The sequence below is a fragment of the Bos indicus genome, chromosome 29, assembly GCF_029378745.1.
Source record: "Bos indicus isolate NIAB-ARS_2022 breed Sahiwal x Tharparkar chromosome 29, NIAB-ARS_B.indTharparkar_mat_pri_1.0, whole genome shotgun sequence".
Lineage (NCBI taxonomy): Eukaryota > Metazoa > Chordata > Mammalia > Artiodactyla > Bovidae > Bos > Bos indicus.
The window spans coordinates 1129105-1154832 of NC_091788.1; the positions used below are offsets into that span (position 1 = coordinate 1129105).

The 25728-nt window shown below is 38.1% G+C and overlaps 1 protein-coding gene across 2 annotated transcripts; it reads right to left on the minus strand.

Annotated features, from left to right (window-relative positions):
* Positions 1–1335: 1335 nt before the first annotated feature.
* C29H11orf54 (chromosome 29 C11orf54 homolog) lies at positions 1336–25718 on the minus strand. Of its 2 annotated transcripts, none has more exons than XM_019954714.2 (9): positions 25597–25718; positions 17721–17806; positions 15862–15960; positions 12058–12131; positions 11777–11878; positions 10612–10788; positions 9281–9430; positions 3630–3746; positions 1336–2763 (listed from the first exon to the last, which is right to left on the minus strand). In XM_019954714.2, exons 2-9 carry the CDS (start codon positions 17773–17775, stop codon positions 2590–2592), a joined length of 948 nt encoding a protein of 315 aa, XP_019810273.2. In that variant the 5' UTR covers positions 17776–17806; positions 25597–25718; the 3' UTR covers positions 1336–2589. The 2 variants fall into 2 exon arrangements, with proteins under 2 accessions (XP_019810273.2, XP_019810272.2); XM_019954713.2 differs by having other exon boundaries at positions 25556–25637.
* Positions 25719–25728: the final 10 nt, after the last annotated feature.

Here is a 25728-nt window from a genome sequence, read left to right on the forward strand (position 1 = left end):
TCCAGAGGATAGGCTATGTTGTTCATTCAGTATGTATTTGTTAAATGAAAGAATACTAATATTATTTTTGTCTGGAGGTAAGAGATGGAAATACCAGACCACCTGACCTGCCTCTTGAGAAATCTGTATGCAGGTCAGGAAGCAACAGTTAGAACTGGACATGGAACAACAGACTGGTTCCAAATAGGAAAAGGGGTACATCAAGACTGTATATTGTCACCCTGCTTATTTAACGTATATGCAGAGTACATTATAAGAAACACTGGGCTGGAAGAAGCACAGGGTGGAATCAAGATTGCCGGGAGAAATATCAATAACATCAGATATGCAGATGACACCACCTTTATGGCAGAAAGTGAAGAGAAACTGAAAAGCCTCTTGATGAAAGTGAAAGAGGAGAGTGAAAAAGTTGGCTTAAAACTCAATATTCAGAAAACGAAGATCATGGCATTTGGGCCCATCACTTCATGGCAAATAGATGGGGAAACAGTGGAAACAGTGTCAGACTTTATTTTTCTGGGCTCCAAAATCACTACAGATGGTGACTGCAGCCATGAAATTAAGACACTCCTTGGAAGGAAAGTTATGACCAACCTAGGTAGCATATTAAAAAGCAGAGACATTACTTTGCCAACAAGGGTCCGTCTAGTCAAGGCTATGGTTTTTCCAGTGGTCATATATGGATGTGAGAGTTGGACTGTGAAGAAAGCTGAGCGCCGAAGAATTGATGCTATTTAACTGTGGTGTTGGAGAAGACTCTTGAGGGTCCCTCGGACTGAAAGAAGATCCAACCAGTCCATCTTAAAGGAGATCAGTCCTGGGTGTTCATTGGAAGGACTGATGGCTAGAGCTGAAACTCCAATACTTTGGCTACCTGGTGCGAAGAGTTGAGTCATTGGAAATGACCCTGATGCTGGGAGGGATTGGCGGCAGGAGGAGAAGGGGACGACAGAGGATGAGATGGCTGGATGGCATCACCGACTTGATGGACATGAGTTTGAGTAGACTCCAGGAGTTGGTGATGGACAGGGAGGCCTGACGTGCTGCGATTCATAGGGTCACAAAGAGTCAGACATGACTGAGCAACTGAACTGAAGATATTAATATGAAACACAAGGAGTCTCTGGTGGTGCATTGGCTAAGATTCCAGGCTCCCAGTGCAGGGGGCCTGGGTTGGATCCCTAGTGGAGGAACCATATTCCATATGCCACAGCCCAGAGTTCTCATGCTGCAACCAAAGATCTGCCATGCCACAATGAAGATTGATCTCCAGTGCCTCAACTAAGACAACACAGCCAAATACACAAATAAAAATTAAAAAATAGAAACACAGTATCATATTATGAATATAACATTTTTATTCATTTTTTTGTTACAGACTAGTGTTTACTTAAAAGTAATATTTAGGGATTTATACTCATAGGACACATTATAGTTAACATCCAAAGACAATCAAAACATATTTCCTGATGATTTATTATATGCTTAGTACTAAAAAGCCCCTAAATCTGTAGTGTTGGTATTGTAAGATTAGAGAGTTGTTTTTGGTAAATGATTATTATAGAAAAACACTGAGGAAAATCTCAACCATTATAACTGGTAAAGTATGATTTTATATTTCACAAAGGACAGTAACAGCCTCACTTTATAGCAACAGCCTCACTTATAAATTATATACACTTCAAAGTCATATTTTGATACTTTTTTTTCCCCTTCTCTTCTTGCAAATAACCAACAAGATACAAACGGCTTCCAACTGACATTTGTGAAAGGCAAACTGCAAACTTCTAATTATGGTTCAACTTCACCAAAAGAAGTAAAGGTGCTCCCTCTGACCACCTATTCCATGAAAAAAAAGTGTACTCTGACTTCTAAAATGGATTTTAAAAATTCAGTAGAAAGATTTAGCAATAATCAATATTCCAACACTGATCTTTCTAATACCCAGAAACATCCACTTGGCAGTTGTGAGACTAAAAATTGAGTAATGTTATATAAATGTAAATTACCATTAGCTAGGAGAAGGCAATGGCACCCCACTCCAGTACTCTTGCCTGGAAAATCCCATGGACAGGGGAGCCTGGTAGCCTGCAGTCCATGGGGTTGCTAGGAGTTGGACACGACTGAGCACCTTCACTTTCACTTTTCACTTTCCTGCATTGGAGAAGGAAATGGCAACCCACTCCAGTGTTCTTGCCAGGAGAATCCCAGGGATGGGGAAGCCTGGTGGGCTGCCGTCTATGGGGTCACACAGAGTCGGACACGACTGAAGCGACTTAGCAGTAGGAATAATCACTTAATTCTTAATCATGTTTATACTTAATTATAAACATAAGAATGATTTTTAGATTAAAAATAATGAAGAACATCTCCATCATGTGTATTGTGTTCCCAATAGTCCCTTTCAGATAGATCTGTGAAATAACACAGAACCCAATGTTAACATAACTTTCATTTTAAAGGCCCCCAAAAATAGGGCTTAAGTAGTGAGATCATTTCTATTAGACTTTATATTAGTATCAATTAATGAGTTAATCAATCAATTAACCTTAGTTAATTATTACTTTTCCTAAACAAGTACCAGATGATTTAATCTCGCCCAAATGAATGGGTCTCTTTTGGTGGATCAATGCGATAGAGAAACTCGGCAGGTAAGAAGTATCCGAGGTACTCCACTATATCTGGGGTGGTGTCATAATGGTAGTGTCCACCTTCTCCATGATGACTGAAACAATGAGTGTGCTCCAACCGCAAATCAAACCCCTAGAATGACAGAGGAGCCATCTGTTAGTCTTCCAATTAGAACTTAGGGGATAGGAGACCTTTTAAATTTAGGCTACAGTAATTTTTTGGGATAGGTAATACAGACACATGAATCAAAATTCAGAGGGTGCAAAAGTTTATATTCAGTAAAATTCATCTTTCCAACTCCTGCCATTACCACTCCTTTCCTTAAAGGCAGCCACAGTAAGCAGTATCTCCTATATCCTTCCAGAAAGATCTATTTTTTTAATTACTCATATCTAGTATTCTGCAACTACTATGCTGTATGTTGTTTTTCTTAAATTAACAATATAGCTTTCAGATCATGAGAGCTTCCTAATTCTTTCCAAATGTGATTTAGATTATTTCCAGCTCTTCTGCTATTACAACAATGATGTCATGAATAACCCTTTTCACTAATCATTTTATCATGTAAGCATATATTTAATGATTAATTCCTAAACATGTAATCACTAGATCAAAAGATATAACTAGTCAGTACAGTGGTAGATATTTGGTTTGAATTAGTCTATATTATTATTTTTCAAGGGTAGAAAACTAGAATATGATGAATAGTATGAAGAACAGCAAATAGATCTGAATCCTGTCCTGATTCTACTGTTTAATAACATAACTTTGGATGCTATTTAAAATGTTTGGTGCCTTCAATTCTCCAAAGGTAAAATCTACTTTGCCTAGATCTTAAGTAGTCAGCTACTTGCTTCCTTACCTTTCAAGGTAATTCTAGAAACTATCCCAGTTCTTAATTAAGAACAAAAAGTGCTTAATTATTCTAAACGAATATTCTAAAAATCAAGCATTACCACTGTAATATCTTTCAATGTAAAAGACAGACATAGACTTACGGGGTCTCTGGAGACAAAAACTGGCAGACAAACCAAAGGAGCCTTCATCTCATAAAAATGCAACCATTTATTCACGTCTTCGTCAGAGTTCAATGGACAGGAAGAAAATTCTGCAGGCTACAGTAAGAGGACATTAAACATGTAAACATACTGAATATTTCTGAGCTAAAAATTTACATATAATTTCATTGTTAAAAGCTTTAAGCTTTCTTATACATTCTACTGCTATTTTTGGCACCAGGAGATTCATATACCCTAGTTTTCAAAAGGACCGCCAACCAGTGTGTACACACTGAAAGATACGACTGAATAAATAAAGGAGTCTATTGCTGTATTTTTATTTTTCATAGCTTATCAGCTTTCATATGAGCATATCCTCATCCCAGTTTTAAATGTTATTATTGCTATTGCTAGATGGAAAAAAAAAAGCAAGGCATTGAAAGTGGAGTAGAAGCATCAAAAAGAATAAAGTATTGAGGAGGAATACACTTAAGGAGGCTAAAGACTTGTACATTGAAAACTGCAAAGCATTGCTGAAATGAATTTTAAAAGACTCTAATAAATGGAAAGGCATCTTGTGCTCATGGATTAGACAATTTAATATTGTTGACATGTCAGTACTATCAAATATGATCTACAGATTCACTGCAATTCCTATCAAAATCCCAATGGTGTTTTTGCAGAAACAGAAAAATTCATCGAAAATTCATATGGAATCTCAAGGGGCCCCAAATCGTCAAAACAATCTTGAAAAAGAAGAAAGTTGGAAGTCTCACACTTCCTGATATCAAGCTTACTACAAAGCTGTAGTAATCAAAACAGTGTGATACTAGCATAAAGACAGGTATACAGATCAATGGAACAGAAGAGATCCCAGAAGTACATCCTTGCATATATTCTGACAAGGATGCCATGACCATTCAATGGGAAAGGACTATCTTTTTAACAAACAAAACTTGGAAAACTGATGTCCATATGCAAAAAAATGAAGTTAGACCCTTACTTCATACCAGATACAAAAGCTAAAAATGGATAAAACACCTAAATATAAGAGCTAAAGCTATAAAGACTTTTAGAAGAAAACATCAGGAGAAAGTTTTAAGACATTGGACTTGACTTTTTAGACTTGGCATCAAAAGTACAGGTAACAAAAGGAAAACAAGTGGGATTACATTAAGCTAAAAAGCTTTTGTACAGCAAAGAAAAGAAAAGCCAACAAAATGAAAAGGCAACCTATGGAATGGGAGAAAATATCTGCAAACCATATATCTGATAAGGGGTTAATACCTAAAATACATAAGGAATTCATGAGCAAAAAAAAATTTTTTTAATGATCAAAGAACTGAATTAGACATTTTTTCCAAAGAAGACATACAAATGGGCAACAGGTATATGAAGAAGCACTCAATATCACTATTCATTTGGTAAATGCAAATCAAAACCATGAGACATCAGCTCATTTTAGTGAAGATGGCTGTTACCAAAAAGACAAGAGATAAAGTGTTGGTGAGGATGTAGAGAAAAGACAACCCTTGTACACTGCTAGTGGGAATGTAAACTGGTACAACCATTATGGAAGTTCCTCAAAAAATTAAAAATAAAACTACCATATGATCTAGCAATTCTACTTCTAGGTATATATCCAAAGTAAATGAAATCACCATCTTGAAGAGATATCTGGACTCCTATGTTCACTGCAGCAGTATTCATGATAGCCAAGACTGGGAAACACAACCTAAGTGTCTGTCAATGGATGAAAACAGCCAGGAAATTAAAAGACGCTTGCTCCTTGAAAGAAAAGCTATGACCAACCTAGACAGCGCATTAAAAAGCAGAGATAGTACCTTGCCGACAAAAATCCATATAGCCAAAGCTATGGTTTTTCCACTAGTCATCTATGGATGTGAGAATTGGACCATAAAGAAGGCTGAACACTGAAGAATCGATGCTTTTGAACTGTGGTGTTGGAGAAGACTCTTGAGAGTCCCTTGGACTGCAAGGAGATCAAATCAGTCAATCCTAAAGGAAATCAACCCTGAATATTCATTGGAAGGACTGACGCTGAAGCTGAAGCTCCAATACTTTGGCTACCTCGTACGAAGAGACAACTCATTGGAAAAGACCCTGATGCTGGGAAAGACTGAGGGAAGGAGGAGAAGGGGGCGACAGATACTGAGATGGTTGGATGGCATCACCAACTCAATGGACATGAATTGGAGCAAATTCTGGGAGACAGTGGAGGACAGAGGAGCCTGGTATGCTGCAGTCCATGGGGTGCCAAAGAGTCAGACACTTAGCAACTAAACAATAACAACAATAATGGATGAAGGGACAAAGAAATTATTACCTATCTTTCTAGTTGCGATATACATATATATGAAATATCATTCAGGCTTTAAAAAGCAGGAAATCCCACCATTTGTAACAATGTAGATGAACTTGGAAGATACTATACTGAGTGAAATAAGCCAGTCGCAGACAAATATTGGGTGATATCACTTGTATGTGGAATCTAAAAAAGTCCAGTCTAGAGAAACAGTAGAGTGGTGGTTGTCAGAGGCTGAGGCAGGATGGGAGTGAAATGAGGAGATGCTGATCAAAGGGTACAAAATTCAGTTGTAAGATGAATAAGTTTAAAGATCTAATGTACATCATGTTAACTACAGTTTGTAATGAAGTTTTATTTATTTGATTTTTTAAAAATCCTATAATCATTTGGTATTTACAAATGGATTGACCTTTAATTTTGTTGTAAATAATTTGGAAAAGTAATTAAGTAGTTTCATAATATGTATTTATATGTGAGATCAGCTGGTTTGCCATTTAAAATTATCAGACTAAAAATTTTAAAACAATATATTTTGTGACAGCTTCATTGTTAAAACAAAACAACATTAAAGTGTAACACTTTTACATTTTGTTCATCATTGACTCAATGGACATGAATTTGAGCAAACTCTGGGAAATAGAGGACAGAGGAGCCTAGCGTCCTGCAGTCCATGGGATCACAAAGAGTCTGAAATGACTTGGGAATGAACAATGACACTTCATTCACTCACCTACCAAAAATTATTATTTTTTTAAATAATTTTTTTGTTTATTTTTGGCTTGTTGGGTCTTTGTTGCTACATGAGGGCTTTCTCTAGTTGCTGAAAGCAAGGGCCACTCTCCAGCTGTGGTACGTGGGCCTCTCATTTGCAATGGCTTCTCTTGTAGCAGAGCATGGGCTCTAGAGTGTGTGGGCTCAGTAGTTGTGGCTCGTGGACTTAGCTGCCCTGTGGCATCTTCCAGGACCAGGGATCAAACTTGTGTCCCCTGAAATGGTGGGTGTATACTTAACCACTGGACCACCAGGGAAGTCCCAAAAATTATTTGTGAAATCCTAGATGACCTGGTTTGTCCATCATTAATATCTTACAAATATATTCTTTTTTTTTTTTTTTTTTTACAGTTAGTCCAGTTCAATTCAGTTCAGTCACTCAGTTGTGTCCGACTCTTTGCGACCCCATGGTCTATAGCACAACAGGCCTCTCTGTCCATCACCAACTTCCAGAGTTTACTCAATCTCATGTCCATTGAGTCAATGATGCCATCCAACCATCTCATCCTCTGTTATCCCCTTCTCCTCCTGCCTTCAATCTTTCCCAGCATCAGGGTCTTTTCTAATGAGTTAGTTCTTTGCATGAGGTGGCCTTCAGCCACCTGGAGCTTCAGCTTCAGCATCAGTCCTTCCAATGAATATTCAGGGACTGATTTCCTTTAGGATGGACTGCTTGGATCTCCTTGCAGTCCAGGGGACTCTCAAGAGTCTTTTCCAACACCACAGTTTAAAAGCATCAATTCTTCAGCGCTCAGCTTTCTTTATAGTCCAACTCTCCCATCCATACAAGACTACTCAAAAAACCGTAGCTTTGACTAGACGGACCTTTGCTGGCAAAATAATGTCTCTGCTTTTTAATATGCTGTCTAGGTTGGTCATAACTTTTCTTCCAAGGAGCAAGCATCTTTTAATTTCATGGCTGCAGTCACCATCTGCAGTGATTTTGGAGCCCAAACAAATAGTCTCTCACTGTTTCCACTGTTTCCCCATCTATTTGCCATGAAGTGATGGGACCAGATGCCATGATCTTCATTTTCTGAATGTTGAGCTTCAAGCCAACTTTTTCACTCTCCTCTTTAACTTTCATCAAGAGGCTCTTTAGTTCTTCACTTTCTGCCATAAAGGTGGTATCATCCGCATATCTGAGGTTATTGATATTTCTCCCAGAAATCTTGATTCCAGCTTGTGCTTCATCCAGCCCAGCATTTGTCATGATGTACTCTGCATATAAGTCAAATAAGCAGGGTGACAATATACAGCCTTGACATAGTCCTTTCTCGATTTGGAACCAGTTTGTTGTTCCATGTCCAGTTCTAATTGTTGCTTCCTGACCTGCATAGAGATTTCTCAAGAGGCAGGTCAAGTGGTCAGGTATTCCCATCTTTTTAAGAATTTTCCACAGATTGTTCTGGTCCACACAGTCAAAGGCTTTGGCATAGTCAACAAAGCAGAAATAGATGTTTTTCTGGAACTCTCTTGCTTTTTCGATGATCCAACAGATGTTGGCAATTTGATCTCTGGTTCCTCTGCCTTTTCTAAATCCAGCTTGAAATTTGAAGTTCACGGTTCATGTACTGTCAAAGCCTGGCTTGGAGAATTTTGAGCATTACTTTGCTAGCGTGTCAGATGAGTGCAATTGTGCAGTAGTTTGAGCATTCTTTGGCATTGCCTTTCTTTGGGATTGGAATGAAACATGACCTTTTCCAATCCTGTGGCCACTGCTGAGTTTTCCAAATTTGCTGACATACTGAGTGCAGCACTTTCACAGTATCATATAAGATTATAATTTTCATAATGAATTTTTTCCCTAAACCACAACCATCTTTTTTTTGACAACCACCTTAACAGTAAACTCAATATACTGAGGTTGGGATTCTGGCAATGGAAATGATCAGTTTCTAAGGCTGGGGTGCCGTCAGGGCAGGAGAGCCTGACTCCAAATTAACTTTGGGCTTCCCTGATAACTCAGTTGGTAAAGAATCCGCCTGCAATGCAGGAGACCCCGGTCTGATTCCTGGGTTGGGAAAATCTCCTGGAGAAGGGAAAGGCTACCCACTCCAGTATTCTTGGGCTTCCCTTGTGGCTCAGCTAGTGAAGAATCCACCTGCAATGCAGGAGACCTGGGTTCAATCCCTGGGTTTGGAAGATCCCCTGGAGAAGGGAAAGGCTACCCTCTCCAGTATTCTGGCCTAGAGAATTCCATGGACTGAACTGTATAATCCATGGGGTCGCAAAGAGTCAGACACAACTGATCAACTTTCACTTGTACTTTCAAGGCTTATACTCAGAGCTATCTTGATCTTTGAAACTAACTAAGAAGAAAGTTCTATTATTATTAACATGAAGAAAGCACTCTAGCAGGACCTTATCATATAACATGCTTTACAGTATTCTTTGTCATTTAAATTTTAAGGTAATACGATCATAGTAAAAGGATTTGTTCAGAACATCTTTAAAGGTTAAATTCTCAATGTATATTAAAATCTCCTACAATATTAAGCACATGCACACACACACACACACACACACACACATGTGCAGAGGCCTTTACCATAATATGAGTCTTCACTTTTCCCTTCTGAATTATGAAAGCACCTCCCATTCCTACAGGCTTATCTCCATAATGTTTTTCAAGAGTCTGCCTCATACATGTCACAAAGTTAAGTTTTCCAGTTCTTCTTTTGACTTTCACCTCAATGACCTAGAGAGAACATAAATGTACATACCATTGTTCTAAGCTGCAAAATATTATGCAAATAACTACCAAAGTGAAACATTATATAATTCAGTGCCATCAAGCAAATATTCAATTGTTTGTTTTGAGCACCCAGATATTAGCAGAAGTGTCTCAGTCCTCTAAGTCTTTTTTTTTTTTCTAAGTCTTAATTATACATATATATATATATATATATATAAAAATATATATAAGATACATCATTTACTCTAATAATGTCTTATTCATGCTTTCTTGGACTGAGAAAGAGAGTTATAGCTTAATTTTATAAATTTATAGCTGAATTCAACACTGAACTCTTGAGATTCTTACTATATGTCAATATGGTATAAGACTGAGAATTCTTTGATTTAAGGGATTAATTTCTGATAACTAGAGAGGAGAAATGACTATATTTTCTCATTTCCTTTAAAATTCTGGACTTCTATTACTCCCACTTTAGTAGGTATTTTTGCTTCACCACCTCATTTCTCAAAGTGGCTGAAGTAGTTATTTTTGTATAAAATCTGAGAGTTCTCACTACTGCTAAAACTGAAATCATCTTAAAAAAAACCAGCTTTACTGGGGATACAATTCACATACCATACAATCCATCTATTTAAAGTAAACAATTCAATGGCTTTCAGTATATTTATAGAGTTGTGTGACCATCATTACAATTTTGGAATATGAAATCATCTTTTTTTTTTGGTACTAACAGGAAATAAATATGAAGTGGGGCATTAATTCTCCTTCTCTCTTCTTTCTATAATTTCTATAATCTATAATATAATCCCATTATTTATAGCTATCTCAATCAATGTCTGATTAGTCAGGAATGAGCAAGTTATATATGTACTAACTGTAGGTAGACATTATCTACTTCAGCTGCATGGTTCATCTATTTGACTAACTCAAGAATATCCTATTACCTTTTAGTTCCTTGGAAAAAGGCTATTGTTTACTAGTATTATTCTTAACCTTAGTTTTAAATGATACTTTCACTCTGCCTGCAGTACTTTCTGAATCTTTCATAACTGGATTATTTAAAGAGCTTTGACTTGGGTAGCTTTGGATTTTCTTAAGAAAATTACAGTAGCAATAAGCACTCAGATTTTTAGCTCTCTGAGAAATTTTGGAGAATACTGCATTTTTATGAACAAAATCACCTTCCCAGGTTGGCCTTCACTGGCAAAAAGATTAGCCAGTAATGCACACCCAAAATCATGATATTTCTCACTGTATTTCTCTAGTAGACACCCTCCATCTGCAGGGTTAACCCGAGCAAAGTAACTTCCATTCACAGGAGGTCTGTGTTCACTTTCTGTTTGAACAAGTAGCATAAACTGAAAAGAAAAGTAAATAAGGTACTTAGTCAATCCTAGAATCTCTATGCAAAACAGAATACCTTGAAAATGTGACAAAATATTTTGCCCTAGACTTTAAGACATTTTATTTCAAGATCTAATAATAAAACATGAAAAATAGAATATTTAATGTTAGATTAAAATGTTAAAGATTTACAAATCTCAAAAAGCTGGAAAAAACATTTTATAAAATGTTTACAGTATTATGGTGTTTCTATGAGATTGTGACATTTGCTTTAAATTTTCCCATTTTAAATTTTTAACTTTTTCTATCTTGAACACTAGGCAATTTATATTAATGTTTCTGTAAAAGGGCTTGTATGATTATTGACTAACGGTCACAGCTGTAAGAGGCAGTGAGAGAGAATATGCAAACTGAGGAGGTTATTCACTTTCTGTTCATGAGATGTGAAGAAGCACTGACATTTTTATGTTGGAAATGTATTGACATACACACTGATGGATATTACCTTTCATAAATAATAATCATACTACTGGGCTAGATCCCTACTATTAGTCTGAAAGAGGGAGTTGACTAGATCATTAAACATTTCATGCATCTTCTGATTGAAAGCTAGCTGTCTTTGAACTAGCCAAGGTCAGAATAGCTAGGAATCCTCTGATGTGTATGGACCAAAATCTTTCACAGTCCAGAGTCCTCGACAAACCACAGCAGGACCTTTGATAGACTCATCTATGACTGAATGTATGTCTTAAGAAAATATAAATTAGAGATTAGTGCTCCATTTCAGTTCAACTAACTGGAGCATGTTCTATACTTTAAGTCAGTATCAAATCTGCAGAGACGTATGATATCAACCACTTACAATTCATTCAGATGACAGGATTTCTGATAAGGCAGTAAAAGGAAAAAGGCAAACTAAGTCTCAAATCAATAAATTAAAATAATTATATTAATATATAATATATATTACATATTATATATAACATATGATAATATGCTGACCTCAGAATTGAATCCAAGAGTCTGAAATGGGCCTGCTCCTGCTCCAAGAACAAAAGCTCCAGGAAGCTGGATGTCTTTTGCAATCTTATTTAAATCATAAACCTAAGTAAGAGAAAAAGCATATTATTTAAAACTGACTTACATAAATTCCCAGGTTTACTTTTTGTTACTGAGTCCATTAACATTTGCCTGTCACATTGGTCAGTGGATCTTCTAAGAATAAAAATAGGAATCAATTTCCATAATCTTCATGTGAATGTGAAAAGTAAAAATACACTTACTTTTTTTTCATTTACAAGAGGCAGTAAGTAAGGCACACCTCCTACTTCTGCAATTCTAGTTTTTCCACAGATGCCTAAAAAGAAAATACACCTTAAAAATAGGTGAACATCTACATCTAAGTATAGAATACCAGAAGACACTTATTAAGAGTATATATCTTTTAGAAGAATTGACGCTTTCAAAGTATAGTGCTGGAGAAGACTCCTGAGAGTCCCTTGGACAGCAAGAAGATCAAAGTAGTCAATCCTAAAGGAAATCAACCCTTAATATTCATTGGAAGGACTGATGCTGAAGCTCCAATACTTTGGCCAGTTGATGTGAAGACCCAATTCAATGGAAAAGACCCTGATGCTGGGAAAGATTGAGGGCAGGAGAAGGGGACGACAGAGGGTGAGATGGTTGGATGGCATCACCAACTCAATGGACATGAGTCTGAGTCAACTCCGGGAGATAGTGATGGACAAGGAAGCCTGGCATGCTGTATAAGGTCCATAGGATTGCCAAGAGTCGGATACAACTGAGCGACTGAACAACAATAACTTTTGGGGCTTCCCTGGTGATCCAGTGGCTAAGATTCTGAGCTCCCAATGCAAGGGGCCTGAGTTCAATCCTTGGTCAGGGAACTAGATCCCATATGCTGCAACTAAAGATTCTGCATGCCACAACTAAGACCAGGTGCAGAGAAATAAATGAATCAATAAATAAGTATTTTTAAGAGAGTATAAACATTTTACTCTATATCCTGTGATAAACCATAATGGAAAATATAAAAAAAGAAGGTATATATGTGTATAACTGATCACTCTGCTGTACAGCAGAGATTGTCACAACATTGTAAATCAACTATACTTCAATGTTTTTTAAAAAAAGAGTATATAAGTTTTCCATTCTCATCATTTTACAAATAGCAGGGGTCAGAATCTGTATTGTGTTGGCCAAAAATTTCCTTCAGTTTTTAAAGTAAAAATAAAATACACATTTTTCGTTGAACAAAGTATTCACTATTTTGTTCCACTGCCTTCTGCCATTTTTCAGGTAACTTCATAATTCCATCTTCCCAACACTTTCTACCTTTTTGAGCAAAGAACTGTTCTCAGTGCCTTTAACAGTCTTTTAGGGAACTGAAATTCTTTCCATGAAGAAAATCTTGTAAAGACCGAAATAAATGGACATCCAAAGGTACAATGTCTGGTGAATATGGCAGATGAATTAGAATTTCCCAGTCAAGCTATAACAGATTTTGCCTGGTCATCAAAGAAACATGTGGCCTTGCATTATGGAGGATTATGCATTTTCTGTTGACTAATTCTGGACACTTTTTGTTAAGTGCTGCTTTCAGTTGTTCTAATTGGGAACAGTACTTTTTGGAATTAACTTGTTTGATTTTCCAGAAGGTGCTCATAGTAGAATGGACTCCCTTCCAAATCTCTCCATTTTCACAACATCACCTTCTTTGGATGAAGACCAGCCTTTGGTGTGGTTGGCGGTGGTTCATTTCACTTACTCCACAATCTCTTCCATTCCACATTATTGTACAGTATTCACTTTTAATCGCCCATCACAATTTTTTTTTTTTAAAGAATGTTTTCATGTCATTTAAGTAGAAAATCGCATGTGGTAATATAGTCAAGAAGGTTTTCTCTGCTTAACTTATGTGGAACCCAAATATCAAAGCAATGAATATAACCAAGCTGCTGCAAATGATTTTCAGCACTGGATATTTTGAGTGTGTCAGCAATCTCTTGCATGGTATAAGTCGATTATTCTCAATTAATGTCTCAATTTGATAACTATCAATTTCAACTGGTCTACTTGACCATGGAGCATCATCCAGTGTATCTTCAGCAGAAAACTTCACAAACCACTTCAGACACATTTTTTCAGTCACAGCACCTTTTCCATACATTGCACAAATCTTTTTTGGGGTTTCAGTTGTGTTTTTACCTTTCTTCAAGTAATAAAGCATAATATGCTGAAAATGTTGCTTTTTTTCTTCTATCTTCAATACTAAAATGGTTACACAAAACTTATCCATTTTGATAAGTTTTTTAAAAATGTATGCTGATATGACAGCTGTCACAATATAATCTAACAAAACTGTCTGAATGAAGCTAAATGCAACTAAGTGCTATTAGAGCCATCTTAAGGAAAAAAACAAACGAATCTTTTGGCCAACCTAAAAGTAGCTAGGACCCCCGTCCTACCTGTGTTTTTTTTCTTTTTTGTTGTTTTTCTGGCTGGGCCACTTGCCTTATGGTATCTGAGTTCCCTGACTAGGAGTCCTAACCACTGAATTGCTGAGGAGTTCCCCACTTGTGTTTCTAATACTGTCATAACCAAGTGTGACTTGATATAGTTAGTAACATAAAGGCAATGGAGTTGATGGTAAGGCAAGGGCTAGAACTGGGGCCAGTGTCTGGATTGGATGAAGTTTCTATATTAGTCTATAATGACTTAGCCCTTTAAAAATCTTTTTTTTGTGGGGGTGGAGGGCTTTAGCTAAAGTTATATTTTAAGGGGACTTCCCTTGTGGTCCAGTGGTGAAGACTCCACATTCCCAATGCATGGGACCCAGGTTCAATCCATGGTCGGGGATCTGTATGTATTCCACAACCAAGAGTCCTCACGCCATGGTGATGATCCCACGAGCCACAACTAAGGCCAAGAGTAGCCAAAATAAATAGTGTAGCCTTGGGGCAGGTTTTTCCTTAAGTGATACCAGTTCAGTTCAGTCGCTCAGTCGTGTTTGACTCTTTGTGACCCCTTGGACTGCAGCACGCCAGGTCTTCCTGTCCATCACCAACTCCCGGAACTTGCTCAAACTCATGTCCATTGAGTCAGTGATGCCATCCAACCATCTCATCCTCTGTCATCCCCTTCTCCTCCCGCCTTCAATCTTTCCCAGCATCAGGGTCTTTTCGAATGGGTCCTTCCAGTAAGGACATACAGAACAGTATTCTTGAGCTCTTCTGCAGAACTAAAACCCCCGTCAAATGGAAGATATTAACTACTTGATGAAACATTCTTCATTCCAAAGAGAAAGTTACAGTTCAATAACCTTGAGAACCACAGATCATAGGACCACCTGAGACGATCTCTATACTGAACAAATGCAAGCCTTGAGAGCACCCTGATCCTTATGAGAAACCCCTCCCCATGACTAACCCCTCCCTAAGACTCCCCACAACCCCCACTTCAGTTTGGGACCCATAGTTTTGAGAGCATTAGTCTGCTATGTCCCTTTTTGCCTGGCAAAGTAATAAAGCTATTCTTTTCTACTTCACGGAAAACTCTTTGTCTCTGAGAGTCAATTCGACACTGCTACACAGAGTCTGTTTCAGTATCAATATTAATGTCCCTCCTCACTTTGAACATTGGTAACCAGTTGACAAATTTGTTAAAGGGATGTAAATATTTAATAGATGATTCAAATAAATACAAGGCTTTTAAGATCCCTTCTGATATTGAATAAATAAAACATAAAAATTATAATAAGTTTCCATAACAGTTACTTGAACAATTAAAAATAAAATTTTCATGTGATATTCATATGCTAGCCTACTGGATAGCTATTATATAACCTATGAAAGTTACAAAAGTACATAAAACACCATATTTTCCTACAAGGGTATAAAATGAAATTTGACGAATATTAGAAATCACAGAAATGAAGCACAATTTAATCTAAAAGTTGGGGCAATATCCTTTATCTGGAGATAATTTAAGATAATCCTTAAAAATAATTTTGGTTTCAGGAAAAGATTTGGTCTGAAAAGGAAAAGCTAATTGCAAAGATTGCTTACCTTTTATAGGAAAGGTAAATGGCTCCTTAGTTAAATCAGGGCAATCAACTACAGAGACCTGGACTTCAGCAAAGTTATCCGTTAGCCCCTTCTGCAAGACTAATGAAGACAAGAAAAAGGGTTATCATTAGGTAGAAATTTGCCATCACAGATCGTCTTCCCTTGATTGTTTTGTGTGTCCTATTTCCAACCTAAACTTGTGTAATTTTTTTTTTTTTTTCTGGCTGCAGCGCCCAGCATGTGGGATCTTAGTTCCCAGAACAGGGATGGAATTTTTGCCACCTGCAGTGGAAGCAAGAAGTCTTACCCTCTGGAGTGCCAGGAAGTCCCTAAACTTGAGTAATTTAAAAGGAGCCTAGGGGGCCAGCAGTTAGGACCCCATGCTTCTACTGAAGGAGGTACTCCCGCATGCTGTGCTGCCAAAAAAAGTCATATAAACAAACAAAAAGAGGGGGGAACAATCTTGTTAATGAACTTATTTAGATACTAGACACATAATTAATCACAAGATATGCATACTAATATACATAAATACTTCCATAAATACCACTGTAAGCTATAGTGATTATAAACCCCTGAAGATAAACACTGCACTCATTTTCTTTTAGGGAAAGGATTCCAGGAATTGAAACGTAAATATTTAAACTGCTAGAAAGTAAGCAATTACATGCAACACCTTCATTAATGTTTACAGGCAAAATGTTTAGCAAAAGAGGACATGAAAGTATGTGCTATATGACTTCACTTATCTGTATTTCAAACAAAGGCAACTAATCTAAGGTCACAGAAGTCACAACAATGGTCACTTCCTGGGAAAGTGATATTGACTAAGAAAGTGTGAGGAGTCTTCTGGGATACTGGAAACAGTTTATACCTTTTTTTTTAACCTTGATTATTTGGCCATGCTGGGTGGTATGTGGGATCTTAGTTCCCCGAACAAGGATTTGTGCACCCCTCCAGAATCTTTTTTGTTTTTAATATTTATTTATTTGACTGCAACAGGTCTTGGTTGAGGCATGTTGGATCTATTTTTTAATTGGAAGAAAATTGCTTTACAATGTTGTGTTGGTTTCTGCCCAATATCAACTTGCCATGCTATGCTAAGTCGCTTCAGTAGTGTCCGACTCTATGCGACCCCATAGACAGCAGGCCACCAGGCTCCCCCGTCCCTGGGATTCTCCAGGCAAGAACACTGGTGTGGGTTGCCATTTCTTTCTCCAATGCATGAAAGTGAAGTCGCTCAGTCGTGTCCAACTCTTAGCGACCCCAAGGACTGCAGCCTACCAGGCTCCTCTGCCCAGGGGATTTTCCAAGCAAGAGTACTGGAGTGGGGTGCCATTGCCTTGAATCTGTCATAATTATATATATATATATATATATATATATATATTCCTTCTCTCTCCTGGCTTCACTTTCTTTTTCTTACCTATTAATAGATCCCTTCCCTCGAATTAATCCTGTGACACTACCTTAAATTCTTGTTCAAATAAGGTGAGATACCTAAAAATATACACAGAAAAACCTAAGCAAGGTTCACTGGCAGTCTGTCGTATCAGGAGAGGGGGAAAAAGTAGTAGATTGGAAACATGATTAATGTATCACAGTAGATTATTTTAAGAGTACTGCAACTGGTAAAAAGTTAATAAAGCAAAACTGTGTACTCTTTGGGCACCACACACATTTAAATCTTGGATTATCATATTCGTTTTCATTCTGTAAAGTTAGTATTTCATCAAGACTATTTGAATGGTGAATTTAGGTTTTTTTGAGAGGTAGAGATTTGGACTCTCCTATCTTGGAATGTTTTATTTTTATTTTTTTCCCTTAGGATAATAAAAAAGACTCAATATAGTATTTACCTCCAACAAGCTCCTCTAGACTTGGCACATGAAAAGAATATTCAGCACAAGCCATCTTCTTTCTTCCTTAGGGGACAAGGCACAACCTTTAAAAGAATAACATAGCTATTGGGGAAAAACTAGTCTGAACCAACTAAGTCCAAGATGGCAAAAGATTCAACTTCCAGTAAACCTTGAGCATTAGTTGTAAAGCATTAGCATCTAAATGGCACACCCATAAGCACCATAACCACAGAAGGCCAAAAAGTGGGTGGTGGCCCAATTCCCGAAAATCTCTGCCCCAAATAGTTGGAATAATCCTCCCACTTGTTAGCCTATGAAGTTACCCAGCCCATAAAAACTAACCACCCTACATTTTGGGACCTCTAGCTTTCTGAGCTGGCCCACACTGTCCATCTTTCTTCCAAGGCCATCTTGCTTTTTGAGACAGATGGCACTCTGTTTATGAAATTAGTTCAGTTCAGTTGCTCAGTCGTGTCTGACTCTGCAACCCCATGGACTGGAGCACGCCAGGCTTCCCTGTCCATCAATGAATGTTGAGTTTTAAGCCAACTTTTTTACTCTCCTCTTTCACTTTTATCAAAAGGCTCTTTAGTTCTTCTTCGCTTTCTGCCATAAGGGTGGTGTCATCTGCATATATGAGGTTATTGATATTTCTCCCAGCAATCTTGATTCCAGCTTCTCCTTCATCCAGCCCAGCATTTCGCATGATGTATTCTGCATATGAGTTAAATAGCAGGGTGACAGTAAATAGCCTTGATGTACTACTTTCCCAATTTGGAACCAGTCTATTGTTCCATGTCCAGTTCTAACTGTTGCTTCTTGACCTGCATACGGATTTCTCAAGAGGCAGGTCAGGTGGTCTGATATTCCCATCTTTTGAAGAATTTTCTACAGTTTGTTGTGATCCACAGTCAAAGGCTTTGGCATAGTCAATAAAGCAAAATTAGATGTTTTTCTCAAACTCTTGCTTTTTCAATGATCCAATGGATGTTGACAATTTGATCTCTGGTTCCTCTGCGTTTTCTAAATCCAGCTTGAACATCTGGAAGTTCACGGTTCATGTACTGTTGAAGCCTCACTTGGAGAATTTTGAGAGTTACTTTGCCAGCGTAGAGTATGAGATGAGTGCAATTGTGCAGTAGTTTGAACATTCTTTGGCATTGCCTTTCTTTGGGATTGGAATGAAAACTGACCTTTTCCAGTGCTGTGGCCACTGCTGAGTTTTCCAAATTTGCTGGCATATTGAGTGCAGCACTTTCACAGCATCGCCTTTTAGGATTTGAAATAGTTCAACTGGAATTCCATCATCTTCACTAGCTTTGTTTGCAGTGATGCTTCCTAAGGCCCACTTGACTTCACATTCCAGGATGTCTGGCTTTAGGTGAGTGATCACATCATTGTGGTTATCTGGGTCATGAAGATCTTTTTTGTGCAGTTCTTCTGTGTATTTTTGAAATGTCTCTGTAAATAAATCTACTTCCTATCACTTTGTCTCTCACTGAGTACTTTCTTTAGATAAGACCTAAAGACTTGAGCTTCATTAAGTCCTGAGTGTGTGATCTCAAAAGACAGTGGGTTGAAGTCCCAACCTGAGTTGTGAGAATTCATGAGGATTTACAAAATAAAGCAAGTGTAGATTAATGATTGCAAGAGTTCACATTGCACCAAGCATGAACATCTAAAGCTCTGGAAATGAAAGAGTTCAGTTATATAAGGAAGGCAAAAGGGCATTTAGGTGTCTGTCCTCACAGAAAGGCAACCACAGCTTTTAGTATTTAATAACTGGAATGAGAAATGTCCAAGTAACCTCTTTTAATACTAACACCTTAAATAGCTGACATTTAAATAGACAAAAGGAATACCAAATCAAGAGGGCACATGATTCATTTTTCTCCAGTCATGTACCTGGACTGAACATGCATCTTTCTAACAGTTGGTTCAAGGAAGACAGATGCTGAAGCAAAGGTAGGTAGTTGCTAAGGTTTATGAGTAAGTGTTTAAGTGGTTGTAGAATAAGAGATGGTTGTAGGATGTTCAGGTACTTCTATAATAGATCATTTACTTGTGTTTTCTATTTTGTATTTGACAATTAGGCTAAAAATTAAATGAGTTTCTTACACTATCACTTTTACAAGAGAAAATTTAAATTACTAAGAAAAATGGCAATTTCTACAAATGATTAGCTTTTGACATTCGAATCATTTCATTTACAAATAAACTTTTTTTTTGGTAAACAGCTTTAATGTTCAATTATTCTGATAACTAATGAAGTATAATTTGATTTTTTAAAAATATATGCTAAGTATTTTACAATAATTAGACATTTATGCAGAGATTAGTATCTTACCTCAAGTGTACAGGTGATGAGGTGAGCAAGCAGACAGAGTTAAATAAAATGTGAGCCAAAAAGCACAAACAAACAAAAGTAATACTAGGTGGGTGGAGAAATCCCACTCTAGGCCAATCACAGCAAGGAATAAAGACAAAATTCTTAAGGGTGTTTCTAAGAACACTGTTGGATTTCTCATTAAAATTGTTAATGAATACCTCATTAATCTGAATACTGTCTGACATATCATTACTGATAAGTCGCTTCAGTCATGTCCGACTCTGTGTGACCCCATAGATGGCAGCCCACCAGGCTCTTCCGTCCCTGGGATTCTCCAGGCAAGAATACTTTAGTGGGTTGCCATTTCCTTCTACAACGCATGCATGCATGCATGCTAAGTCGCTTCAGTCGTGTCTGACTCTATGAGACCCTATGGACAGCAGCCCACCAGGCTCCTCTGTCCACAGGATTCTCTAGGCAAGAATACTGGAGTGGGTTGCCATTTCCTTCTCCAGACATATCATTACTTACTAAGTAAAAGGTGGTCCTTTGGCAACATTTGAAATACTCTTCCAAATTTTTTTTTAATTTTCAAGATTCATAATTTTCTTAGAAACTGGATTTCTAATTTTGACAATAGTTTCAAACAACACATCCTTCACAAACATATATTTAAGACCTGACACTTCTTTAGTACTTGATCAAATACCAAAATTTATTACCCTGTTCCTCTGTCCATGGGATTCTCCAGGCAAGAATACTGGAGTGGGTTGATCCCCTTCTTCAGGGGATCTTCCTGACCCAGGGAAGGAACCTGGTCTCTCACACTGTAGGCAGATTCTTTACTGAGTTACCAGGGAAGCCCTTTATTTACTTAATATGCATAATTTGGTCTCCCAAATAAAATGTAAACTCTTGATACTGGGCCCCAAACCCTATATCATCATATTTTAATTACTTCAAATATATTTTCTTTTTGGCAGCAACATGCCACTTGCAGAATCTTAGTTCCCTGACCAGGGCATCAAACCTGAGCCCTTAGCAGTGAAAGTGAAGCTTGGAGTCCTAACCACTGGACCTCCAGGGTGGTGGTTAGGTGCGTGCATGCTCAGTCGTGTTTGACTCTTTTGTGACCCTGTGGACTGTAGCCCACTAGGCTCTTCTGTCCATGGAATTTTCCAGGCTAGAATACTGGAGTGGGTTGCCATTTCCTCCTTCAGAGGAATCTTTCAGAACCAGGGATCAAACTTGAATCTCTGGTGTTTCCTGCATTGGCAGGTGAATTCTTTACCTCTAGTGCCACCTGGGAAGCCTGTGGACCTCCAGGGAATTCCCTAAAATATATTTTCAAATTGAAATAAACTATAATTGTTTAGGAATAAGCCATTTTAACTTTTGAAATAATTTCAGATGGACAGAAAATACATACAAAGAAAGAAGTACATACAATCTTGTATACACTTCATGCAAGGGCTTCCCAGGTGGTGCTAGTGGTAAAGAACCTGCCTGTCAATAAATGCAGGAGACACAAGAGACATGGGTTCAATCCCTGGGTTGGGAAGATCACCTGGAGAAGTGCATGGCAACCCACTCCAGTATTCTTGCCTGGAGAATTCCATGGACAGAGGAGCCTGCAAGGCTACAGTCCATGGGGTCACAAAGAGTCAGACATGACTTAAGTGACTTAGCACACATGAACAAGCCACAGAATCTTAGTTCCTTGACCAGGGATAGAACCCAAACCCCCTACAGGGTAAGCATGGACTCTTAACCACTATACCTCCAGGGAAGTCCCATCATCTTACATACATTAAAAAAAAATTTTGTTTTTCTTTTGTTTTGCAAATTATTTTTCTCTGTGTAATAGGCTCCAGTTTCATCCACCTCAGTAGAATTGATACAAATGTGTTCTTTTTAATAGCCAAGTAACATTCCATTGTGTATATGTACCACAACTTTCTTATCCATTCGTCTGCCAATGGATATCTAGGTTGCTTCTATGTCTTAACTATTATAAACAGTGCTGCAATGAACATTGGGGTACACATGAAGTAAGTCAGAAAGAAAAACACCAAAACAGTATATTAATGCATATATATGGAATTTAGAAAGATGGTAACAACAACCCTATATGTGAGACAGCAAAAGAGACACAGATATAAAGAACAGACTTTTGGACTCTGTGGGAGAAGGCAAGGGTGGGATGATTTGAGAGAATAGCACTGAAACATGTATATTATTATGTGTGAAACAGATCACCAGTCCAAGTTCCATGCATGAAACAGGGCACTCAAAGCCGGTGCACTAGGACAACCCTGAGGGATGGGATGGGGAGGGAAGTGGGAGGGGGTTCTGGATGAGGGACACATGTACACCCATGGCTGATTCATGTCACTGTGTGGCAAAAACTACCACAACACTGTAAATTAATTAGCTTCCAATTAAAATAAACTAAAAAATAAATAAATAAGAAAATTTTACAAGTGCAAAAAAAAAATTTTTTTTCTTGCCCATCATTTATTTTTTAACATTGTTTCCTTTCACAATATAGAATATTTATACATACACATTAAGATACTTATACATACTTGGAAACAAGATATAGTGACATTTAAATATTTTAATTTAAATTTAACTTTATTTAGCAAATATAGCATTATTAAATATGAATATATATATATATATATATCTCAGATGATAGTCAAAACTTTAACTCTCTGTATCCAGGAGCAGTTTACTTGGTGATAATAATTAAAATAAATGGCTACCATACAGAATTAAAAGATTTATTCTAAAATGGAAAGCAAATGTCATTTTTATTTTTTTCTAAAATATTTATTTGGATGAGTTGGGTCTCAATTGCATACACCCTAATCTTGTCAGGAACCCCACCCTTTTTGAAATTTTGCAGAAGAATGCAAGACTGCTATTGCCATGACATAACAAGTCACATGCTCCTGACTTGACTACATTGTGTGTTAGTCGCTCAATCAGACTCACTGCAACCCCATGACTGTAGCCCACTCAGCTCCTCTGTCCATGGAATTCTCTAGGCAAGAATACTGGAGTGGGTTGCCATTCCCTTCTCCAGGGGATCTTGCATAACCTCTCCCTAATACCCAGGGAGAGGATCACAGGTCTTGAGGCACTAGCCTACTGTGTTCCCTCTATGCCTGCCAAAGAAAGCAAGCCTCCATTTCCTTCGCCATAACTGTCTCTGTGTTTCTGGTTGGCATCAATGCACAGAGAGTCAAGATTTTGGCAACAAATTCTTGCTTCCCATTCACATAAATCATTTAAGTCCTTTGGCATCAGTGCACAGAGAGTCAAGATTTTGGCAACAAATCCTTGCTTCCCATTCACATAAATCATTTAAGTCCTGTGAATGTAAAATGCTGTTGGACCCACAATCCAAGAGAGTTCACTGAGAATCAAATTCCCTGGATTCCATGGAGTTGGTAGAATGAGCACGCATCAAGAAGTAAATCAAGAAGTGAAATAAAGACAGGGGTGTTAGTTTTGTTCAGTGTTAGAGTGAGAACAAAATACATAAGCCTAATTTCAGTGATTCTGCATATAAGCTAAATCTTATGTTTGTATTTAAAACTGGTATTACACAATATAGAGTGGTAAATCTCGTGCTAATGAATTAACCTTTTAATTTCTCTTGACAATAAAGAGCAAATTAATGCTATTATTAATAATATAGTGATTAATAATCAATAAAATAGCATGATTAATAATGCCCTTGATAATAATAGCAAATTAATGCTATTAGTTAAAACATCATGACAAGTTGAAAGAGATACTACGGAAGAAATGAGACAGCTTATATCTTAGTAGCTTTAATGGCACTCTCCCATTGAATTTTGAACAAGGGACACTGCATTTTCATTTTGTACTGAGCTTCACCAATTACAGAGGCAAGTGCACTCTGGAAATATGGCAGGGGATAAGGCATGCAATCCCTGTTCTGGAACTTACTGTGCTTCACAAACCCTACAAGAGTTGACTATCTGTGCCTGGAATTGTTCAACATTTAGAGCAAAACTGAGTAAAGAGGCTAGATTACCTTTCAGATCAATTCAATCCTAACATGATACTATCCACAAAATAAGACTAAACTGCTTTCCTGGTTTTATTATATGATACAAGAAGCTGAGGATTTGATTCCTGGGTCAGGAAGATACCCTGGAGGAGGAAATGGCAACCCACTCCAGTTTTCTTGCCTGGAAAATCCCACGGACAGAGGAGCCTGGTGCTACACAGTCCGTGGGTTCGCAAAGAGTTGGACTAGAGATCAAGCCAAATCATTCCTTTTTTTTTTTAATTTTTTTTTTCAGCTCATTCCTTTTTGTAAGTACTTTGGGAAAAACAAAAAACATCAAAACTAAACTAGTTTAAACTTTTAGCTTTTTAACACAGTAACCATTCAGGAAACAGTGGAAACAGTGGCTGACTTTGTTTTTCTGGGCTCCAAAATCTCTGCAGATGGTGATTGCAGCCATGAAATTAAAAGACGCTTACTCCTTGGAAGGAAAGTTATGACCAACCTAGAGAGCATATTCAAAAGCAGAGACATTACTTTGCCAACAAAGGTCCGTCTAGTGAAGGCTATGGTTTTTCCAGTGGTCATGTACGGATGTGAGAGTTGGACTATAAAGAAAGCTGAGTGCTTAAGAATTGATGCTTTTGAACTGTGGTGTTGGAGAAGACTCTTGAGAGTCCCCTGGACTGCAAGGAGATCCAACCAGCCCATACTAAAGGAGATCAGTCTTGGGTGTTCATTGGAAGGACTGATGCTGAAGCTGAAACTCCCATACTTTGGCCACCTGATGCGAAGAGCTGACTCATTTGAAAAGACCCTGATGCTGGGAAAGATTGAAGGCAGGAGAAGAGGACGACAGAGGATGAGATGGTCAGATGGCATCACCAACTCGATGGACATAGGTTTGGGTGAACTCCAGGAGTTGGTGATGGACAGGGAGGCCTGGCCTGCTGCGGTTCATGGGGTCACAAAGAGTCGGACACGACTGAGCGACTGAACTGAACCATTTAGGGAACTGAGAAAACGAACAACAAAAATCCGTCGCGGGTGTCTGCTGTGATCTGTTAAGCAACTCCTGTAGATAACAACACGAGTTCGAAGGTGGAGCAGGGAGCTGGGAGTGCTTGCGTAACAGAGGCTTCCAGTACAAAGGTTACACATTTTGAGTCACGGTCAAGGTACGATCCTCTCACAATTTAACGGAGAAGCGATTTCTGAAGGCAAAAGCGGACACAACACGACAAAACACACCTGGCCAGAGACACACACTCGCACATCCCCCACAAGACCCGCAGTGACTCTGGACAGTTATAGGAAACCTCAGCAGAGGTGAGGCCACTGGGAGCCAGTCAGGCGGAGTGCCTGTTTCCTTGCAGTTCACGTGCATTCCACCCGCCTGACCCCACAATTTATTCCCGAAACGTTGGCCTAAACGTCCTAGGCTATTCCACTTACCTAGTCTGTTAGAGAAGCCTACATCAGACGCCTGCTCTTACCTCATTCAACTCCGCCTCTTCAGGATTAGGGCGTCCAAGGCTCCGCCCACTGGAATCGGCCCTCCCAACGCGGGGATAAACATGGCGCCCGCGTCGTGCCACCTCCCAGCTCTCCCGTTCATCCCGGAGTCT